Source organism: Psammomys obesus, unplaced genomic scaffold, assembly GCF_907164565.1.
Source record: "Psammomys obesus unplaced genomic scaffold, mPsaObe1.curated_primary_1811, whole genome shotgun sequence".
Taxonomy (NCBI): domain Eukaryota; kingdom Metazoa; phylum Chordata; class Mammalia; order Rodentia; family Muridae; genus Psammomys; species Psammomys obesus.
Genome location: NW_026596117.1, coordinates 10,946,088 through 10,954,962, shown reverse-complemented (window position 1 = coordinate 10,954,962; position 8,875 = coordinate 10,946,088). Strand labels below are relative to the sequence as shown.

The following is an 8,875-nucleotide window of genomic DNA, read 5'->3' as shown; positions in this document are numbered from 1 at the left end:
TTTACTGCCCTAAAGTGAAGAAAACCCTGATTTTCTCTGTGGTCTTTCTGCCCTGACTCTCCATTCAGTTGCTGGAAGAGGTTGGGTGAAAGGAAGGGTGAGGAACGCCCTGCGGGCCTTTTATTCATAGATCCCAGCCAGTGTCCCTGGCTGTTAGGGACACACACGCACAAGCTACTTCCCTCATCATAGAGTTGGGGAGGATATCACAGCAAGATGGCAGGGGTTGGAAAGTAATGAAAGTAAGATATTTCTCCAGCTACAGGGGCAAGAGTTGGATTTCAGAAGCGGAACTTCCATGTTTTGACAACCGGCTTGCAAAAAAATAAAAAATAAAAAAAATAGACCTTGTTTCGTTCCATGTATGAAAAGAAACCGCTGGTGGATGAAAACATAATTTAAAAAAAATTAAATAAAATCCAAATATGGTGGAGGACACCTGGAATCCCAGCTCTGTGGAGGTGCAGGGAATAGAATCAGAGTTCTATACCATCCTTGGCTACTTGGGCAGTTGGAGGCCAGCCTGGGCTAAAGACCCTGTCTCCTCAGAATGCAAGCAAACAGTCCTCGGCATCCCTGAAGGGGGCACTGTGGATACTTACTGGTGTGAGGGATTTGCTTTGCTCTTTGAATTCAGGCAAAAGCCGTCACTCAGAATGTCAATAACGGATCCCACACTGTGACCTTAGCCAGACCCAGCCCGTGTATCTGCTCCCTGCATCCAGCATCGGCCACTTGTCCGAGTGAGCTCGGAGGTTCACTGGGAGGCCCCAGCACTGCGAGTCTCAGGCCATGTGTTAACAATCTCACCAGTGCCTGGGATGTGGCAAGGACGCATTTCTGTATGAATTATGATTGTAATGAAGACAGGGCGGGAAGAGGACACAAAAGAGTTGAGATAATACAATACCACGATACCTCTTTACTCAGAATACATTTATTGGTTTATAAAGCATATAAACATTTGATGAAAATATTCTTTATAAGAATAGAGAACGAGGAAAAGTAGAACGCACTCACATTATATCTGACTCCTCCTCCTCCGTCTGAGATGAGAGAAATGATAGGCAGAGCTGCACATCCCCGTGAGAGGATTCCTTCGAGTGTTTCAATGTTTTTAATAAAACGGCATCCACATTATAATCTCTGTCATGCCACATAACACTGATACAAAATGCGAATAGTACAAAGTTCATTATATATAATATAAAGTTTTAATATATTACATTTGTTCTACATAACAGACTATAAATATATGTGCCATAGCATGTTTTACAGTCATTGTTCCCAGCTTTTCACACTATGGTACCAAATGAAAAGTACAGTTTCTTTTTTGAGAAAACGTAAGCCCAAAGGGGGGGGAATCCAGTAGACATAGCTTAATATGTTAACATTCTATACGATACAGTAGATGTTATTATAACCTTTGCTCTAAGGTAATGTTGAAATCTGGCTAGTGATGATTTATCTGGAGAGTGAACAAACCAATTAAGGTTTTTTCTGCCATCGAGAGGCCACAAAGCTAAAATACTGAGGACTCGGGGGGTGAGAGCGGAGTGGGGTTAGAGGAGGAACAAATGGATACATCCTGTCTGAGCCTTTTGCAATACAAGCCGACACAGAACCCGCCGCACTTGGCCTCAGACGCTGCCACCAGGGCAGACATGGGGGTGTCCACCCAGGAGAGACCCTGAGTTGCACTGTGCACTAACAGCTAAGCCCTTTGACAGGACGGGGAACCTCTGCAAGTGTCCTCTCTTTTGGTGTTCTGAATTAAGGCGCAGCCTGGGAGATGAGAAGCAAGCTGCATCATTTCCTTCCTGGGGCCAGGCCAGGAGACACGTAAGAGTCCGGAAGGAACTCTCATTAGGAGTAGGAAACAGCACAAGGAACTCGCCTGTAGCCCGACTGTGAAGAGCACGCAACCGTCTAAAACCAGGAGCCTCGGCCGCCTTTGCGTTTCCTGACAGGCCACATGCCCACCTCCGCCAGAGCCAACACAATGTGTATGCAAGGCTCCAGCCGCTCTCTGGGCAAGTTTGCGCCTTCCTTCCTACCTGTCCACATCCCTCACTTTACACTTGGCTCGGAGCCCACATCCTCAACAAAGCCTTTTAGATAGACTCAGCTCTTAGGCATTTCACCCATCTTCAACGCACAAAGCACTAACATTGCACCCAGTTCCACAGAGGTGTCCATTACCCAGGTACGGCTACTTCTTGGAGGACAGAGCCACTGTTTGAATGTCTTTTGTTTTAAGGGGTACACTATATACGATTTTAAAATGAATGGAGAAGAGAGTACAGTCAACACATTCTTGGGTCACAGGCATCTTCTCTGGAAATGCCCTGAGGACAAGCTCTTTGCAGCCTGAGGTCCTTCTTCTGAGATGAAAATCAAATGTGCTACTTCCGGGTGGTGGAAAGAACAACACTTGAAAATCTGAGCAGCACCTCTCACATGATTTCCAGGAGATGGGGTGGGGGTGGGGGTGGGGACACTTCCTTTTTAAACAGGAGGTGAGCGCAAAGTGGTCCCAGAGTCGGCATGCACCAGCTTTAAAAGTCCTGCCTCGTCACTGGAGTACACAGTGGTGTCTGCGTCATCTGAGTGATACCCAGACTGGTAGCCACTGGTCTGGTTGGAGCCTTCTGAGACCACAGACTCCCTGCTTTTACTGGGCATCATTCCCCTGCGGAAGAAATGGCAACCAAATGAGTTGAAGAGGAAGGGACGGGGCTTTCCATACGCACCCAGTCTTCAGCTCCAAGGAGGTGGAAACTCCTCCATCGACACCAGCCCCCATCTCTCATCCCCTAATCAGCCTGTCGGGGTTTACTCAGACAAGGTCTACTTTCAGGTACTAGCTTGTGTTAGTAGCTGCAGATAAGTCCTCTTATTCAGGTCCAAGTCTTTCAAGCCTGACATGAGATAAAAGGCAGTTCTGCCAAGGTATGCAGCGTTCCCAACCAACGGAACAGTTTTACAGCCTTGATGATTGACAAGTTTGTATACAGTGATAGGAGCCAAGGGGTCTCTTTCACTATATTAAATGAAATCGGGATGGTCAAAAAAAATTCATTTGTGTCTTTCTCGTTTGGTCATTTGGAGGACGGCATGGCTTATAGAAGATGTTAATGAATTTGTAAAGGGGGGAAAAAAAAGTAACCTGGGAGAGTGTGTGCAGTCAAGCCAGGCATGTCAAAAACGGTTTTTACTCATCAAAACCACATTCTTTGGACAAATTGGGGATTCGGTCACTCAGCAGCAACTGGAGAATGTTTTCAGAGACATAGTAATCATGTCAAAACTAAAAAAAATGTGTGGACTGAAAAGCTCGGGGTTTGCCCTTTAAGGAGCCTTACCCTTGTTATTCATAATAAAAACCACACACACAAAAAGAGTCTATTTACTCTGTGTTCGGGTATGGTTTAAAGTAGTTTCAAAGAACTAGAAATACATTTCCCCCCCCTTTCTATCCAACTCCTCACTCCACAGACCAAAACCAGTATGAGTCTCAAACAATGGCATGATGTTGGCCACCTAGTGGGTCTGAGTAAGTGTGGTTTGAGTCAGTGAAGACACATATTATTGGTGCTCCTGATTTCTCCCTGGGCCTTAAAGCAGAGTTTCCTGTTACAGTTGTTAGTTTTGTATATGCATCACTCCAAAACCCACAGGGATTCAGTTCTGTTCTATGTAGATCAAATCTTTTGTGTTCTTACCGAGAATGAACCTGCTGTCAGGTAAATAACTACTATTATCCCATTATTGTTACGACTATAAATTTTCATACATTTTTTTTTTCATGTTTAAATCAGGTACACTAATTCAAAGCAACAGCACATTCCTGTTGAGCCTCGAGGGAGGAATTTGCTTAAGATCAAATTTAATACTTTTCCCACAGACCAAGAGGCAATGATTCAATCACATCTAAATATATTAAATAAGTGGATATGTAGCTATTTTTGCATCCTCATTCTAAATCATGGATAAATTCCTTTAAGTTTTGATAACACTTGTTTGATAACGGGTTTGATAACACTCCAGAGTCTGCAAAATCTGATCTCTTCACAAGCACGGTACTTGCGTCTTTGCTGTCTGGCCAGCGCCATAGAAACCACTGATCACAGTCGATACAGTGACTCATGTCACTGTACTTGGAAGTCCCATAGCCTTCACAAATTTGCCCTTGAGAAAGTGACCAAATACTCTAACTCACCTCAGATGTTTTTTTCAGACTTATCAATTTCATTCCTTGGTTTATTTCAGTTCTTAATTAAATTGTTAGTTAAGGATATTAATGTCATCAACCTTCACAGGCACCAAAATGGGGAAACTGCATTTACACTGAATGTCTTTATTAGGTCCTTGAAACAATTCCTGCCCAGCACTCTGGGAGGCAGAGGCAGACAGATCTCTGTGAGTTCGAGGCCAGCCTGGTCTATAGAGCAAATCCAGAACAGCCAAGGCTACACAAAGAAAACCTGTCTCAAAACAAAACAAAAACAAAAACACAATCCTATTGAAATAGTCTTTTTTTATTTGGCCAAGTCTTACCCAAAAGATGGGGATAATTTGTTCCTGTCTTCCAGAGTTTTCAGCTCCTCTGATGCGAGGACCATCCCGCTGTCCGTCTGGCTGTCCTTTTTAAAAGACAATGAGATGACACGGTGAATGTACACAGGCCTCACTGCTCAGTCCATCTAGCAGACAATAGGATTCAGTGTCCCACCAAGGAGGGAGAGAGCATGGCATCCGGAGACTGCGCAAGCCACAAAGGAAGCAAAGGCTCCCAGGAAGCAGACTTAGGTTTCCAGGAAGCAGACTAGGTTAGGGAGAGAGGAAAAGCCTACAGCAGCCAAGCATGCTGGGGTCCCTTTCTCTCTGTGCGTGGACACCATCTGCACTTGAGCGAAGTTAGGCATACAGTTAGACTGTCTTGAACCTTGGTCCGGGTGACTTTCTTATGGCAAAATCCACGATTCATCTCCATAATGACCTCATGGCACATGCCCTCAAGGACAGCTTTAATGAGGGAGGTTCCAAGACTCAAATGCTTAGGCTAATATTTATCTAGCTAGTATTCCACCCGGAGTATTATTTCTACGAGTATTTATAAAAGATGTACTTACATCTGGGATTACTTTCACTTCTGGTTCCTCCAATGGGATATCTTCAAATGTTTTTACACTCACTGGCCGGCTCTTTCTCTTACTGTTCTGCAGATAATGACTGTAAGAGAACAAATATTTATTTGTATTTGAGTGGCGGTATATTTGGCTGTGAATGCCTCAAGTGATACCTAAGTTCATTATCTTTCAACCACAAGTTTAATAGCAACCTTCAAAACATCCTTTGGTAAAAGAAAAACAAATTAAAAAAAAAGAAAGTTCTTTGCTAGCACACATGGAAAACTTAATTTCCTGTGAAAGTCCATTTAAAAGTATAATATAACTGAGAAGGGTAAAGGAGACCTTGTGCCTTTGAATCATACTTCTGAGGCCCAGTGCTGAACTACGGACAATGGCTGCTGACTCCACAGCAGCTGTCTTCTGCAGGGCCCTGACTGGACGGGATTCCTCCAGGGAGCTCTGGGGGTACTGCTGCCATGTTTCCCGTTTTTCTAACCATCTCCAAAGAAAAACAAAAACAAAAACAAAAACAAACAAACAAACAAACAATAAAAAAGACTCCTACACCATGTTCACAGGGTAGCTTCAGAAGAGAAGGCATCTTTGGCCTCCCTAAGGGATAATGTGTCCAAAGCAGTGTTCTCGAGTCAGCTCTTCCTTCTACATGATATACAGATCCAGGGCACAGAGGGAGGTGGGCTGAGTCTTACCCAGCCATGCTTTTATCCCACATGGTTGCCTATTTCAGAAAAGAATAGTGGCTTTAGAGTGTCAAGACCCTCTGCATAGCTTCGAGTCTAACCCTGACCATACAAAGGAGTCATGGCTCTGCTGCTCCGTCTTAAATGCATTTAGGCAGTAGCTATTCTGTAGCATACAGGGATGTAAGGAAGGTGAACAGCTCAGGAAAGGTCAGTGTTCTTAGCAAGCACAAAACTCTATCAGCCAGCATTTTTTTCCCCCTTTTGAATTCCAAAAGACCTTCAAAGGTCAGACAACACATCACCTCTCCCTGAGTGTTTCTCTTCCCTGCCACTTGACAGGAGTTCAGAGAGCCTACCAAAACCTCTTGCAGCCCAATGGGGAGGTAAGAGAAGTCCTTTTTACAGGAAGTGTCAATGCATAAACATATTCTTCACCCCTGTCCCATGACAAGCAGCCTGCTGGCCCAGTGCATAGATGCTGGGTCAGAGTTGAAGAATAGAATCTGAGCATCTCTACTCTTCCCAAAGAGGTTGTTTCCTCCCAACACAGAGGAGAGGATGCGGTTCCCAGTGACACCCTCACTCAGGAGACTCCACAGGAAAAAGGACATGTGATACTGGGAGCAAGCAAAGCCCATTTCCTGCTAACTCCAGTCCTTAAAAGCAGTGACCATCAAAGATGTCTTATATCATGATTATTCATTCGTTCAGACCTTTGGGAATCTACCACAGGCCAGGGGTAGAGCTGAATGCTCCTCAGACATCTCCTCATGGCATCCTGTCACAGTAATCTCTCCAAAATCACACAGTGAGAATCTTAGGCTATCCCTGTGAGGGCCACCGAAAAGTTTCAAGCATGGGATTGGCATGATTGGATATGCTTCCTAGAAAAAGCTGTCTGTGAATGAGAAGGATAAGAGCAGAGGCAGTGAAGCCCATTAGGAGACTTCACACTTATCTAGCGGAAAGCAAGGGATCTGATTAAAGAAAGGGAATGTGCATAAGGTTTGGAGCAGTGCCCAGATTCCATTGCTATCTGAGGGGGGAAACCAAGCAGAGTTAGGAGCCATGGGTAGCACATAGCTACCTCAGTGGACTCGGAGCCTTGAATACTGAGCCCAGTGATTTAAAAAAAACAAAAACCAACCAAACAAACAAACAAAAAACAGTATGGTCCCTCACAAATGACAAAGTATTTTCCAATATCTCTCATCTCCTCCCACGATCTCCCAAACAGAACTCTTATTATTTCCCACTGGGAGACGAAAAAAAAATACCCAAGAATCAATGAGAAAGTGGCAGATGAAGTAGGACCCACACTTTAAGTTTGCAGGCTCTAAAACCCACATGGGGTTGTTTTTCCTCACCCCCATGCCACACTGACTTCCTGGAGTATCAGGATAGAAAATAAAAAAGAAAGTCGAAGACACGCCACTCAAGTCTTTATTAAGCACTCACTACATTCATAGCATTGTTCTGGTGAGTGGGTGTGTGGAGTTGGTACAGAGTGTGGAGCACATGAAAGGTGAAGAAAGAATAGCACCATTTCAAGTAATCTAACATGATGGCCAAATCAAGAAAGAGCCAAACAGCCAGCAGGCTTTCCCAGGCATCACTCCACCATGAGTATTTAATTACCACTAGTAATTAATCAAAAAGAGGAAAATAGAATGTACCAAAGCCTTGCTCTGGGAGAGAACTGCAAAGAAATCTCTGATAAAGTGCTTGGAATGGGAGGTGAAACTCCCAGAGGAAATGACAGAGCAACCACAGATGGTCCACACACTGCCCTCCAAGAGAAATGAGCCTCTGAATACGAGTTTTCTTGAGGGAAGCATGCACACTTGGGGCCAGGGATGATCCAAGGGGGAAATTGGAGACAAAGCTAAGTCTAGACATAAGTGGCCCTCCCCGCCCCCACTTCCCAGCCTCTTCTCTACATAACTGTTGAACAAATATTTTAAAAATAGTTTAAAGGGGCAACAAATCAAGAGGCTGTCTCCCACGGTGATGTCCCTGCCCAACTCTATTTATAATGCAGTAGAGACGAAAAGTATAAGGGGGAAGCAAAGCGAGAAAGACTCAGCTTTTCTACTTGGCTGGAAGCGTGAAAATAGATAGAACATGCCCTGAGCCATGAACTAGCCTCAGTGAATTTTCCCTAGAGAAGCTTAACCACACGAGAGCCGCACACCACCGGCTACAGTGTGCCCACACCTCTGTTCTGCACCACCTTTAACTCAGACCACAGTAAGGCAACAGAGGCCTTTGTTTCTATAAAAAGAAAAACAGGGGAGTTGAGAGGCGATGCAAACAAAAAGCTTCCAATTTCTGGTTTATTTTTTAGTTTATGGATAGCTAAAATAGAAACTAGCCCGGGAAGGCTCCTTCAAAACTCACAGGCAGAAAAACCTGAGCCAGGCTTGGCTGGGCTAAAAGCAGTGTCACATTTGTCCACACTTCGGGGGATAAGTGCTAGCGGTCCCTTTTTAGACCCAGCTTCACATTGGCACATTCACATCACCCAAACAACACTCATGACTCCATCTCCTGCTTAGCACCAGATCTAAAGAACCCGGCAAGCCAAGTGCTCCAGCTCTGAACTCTTCCCTGCTTGATCACAGGGCACTGAAGGGAACAGTGTGCCATCAAATGGCTCTCTCATTAAGGAGAAGGCAATGAAGCATGGCAGGAGCAATGCTCATGCCAGGAGCCAGAACTTGAACTTGAACTAGAAATTTGCACACATGGGACTTTCGCTTCCAAACTTCAGACTCAAACCTCTCCTTGGAAGGAGGATAAATGGAGCTAAGTCGGGAATCAGAGGAGGTGGATTCAGTTCAGGGGCAAGACAGGAAGCAGCTCTCTTCACAGCTGTCCCTTATGAAGTGCCTTCAAGTGCCAGGCTCTTAGAAATTTATTATGGTATGTAATCCTCCAACCAGCCCTTCACAAACAGCACCAGTGGTGTTACCTTGCTTGACAAAGATGTGTGTGTGTGTGTGTGTGTGTGTGTGTGTGTGTGTGTGTGTGTGT

The 8,875-nt window shown here is 44.7% G+C and overlaps 1 protein-coding gene across 1 annotated transcript in view; it reads right to left on the bottom strand.

Moving 5' to 3' along the window:
* Positions 1-921: 921 nt before the first annotated feature.
* The window catches only part of Kdr (kinase insert domain receptor), a 43,848-nt gene continuing 35,894 nt past the window's right edge, over positions 922-8,875 (bottom strand). The window contains exons 28-30 of the mRNA XM_055629314.1: positions 5,136-5,235; positions 4,561-4,646; positions 922-2,692 (exon numbers count right to left, since the gene is read on the bottom strand). Of these exons, the coding sequence (XP_055485289.1) occupies positions 2,509-2,692; positions 4,561-4,646; positions 5,136-5,235 (370 nt within the window). The 3' untranslated portion in view covers positions 922-2,508. The remainder of the gene's footprint in view (positions 2,693-4,560; positions 4,647-5,135; positions 5,236-8,875) is intronic.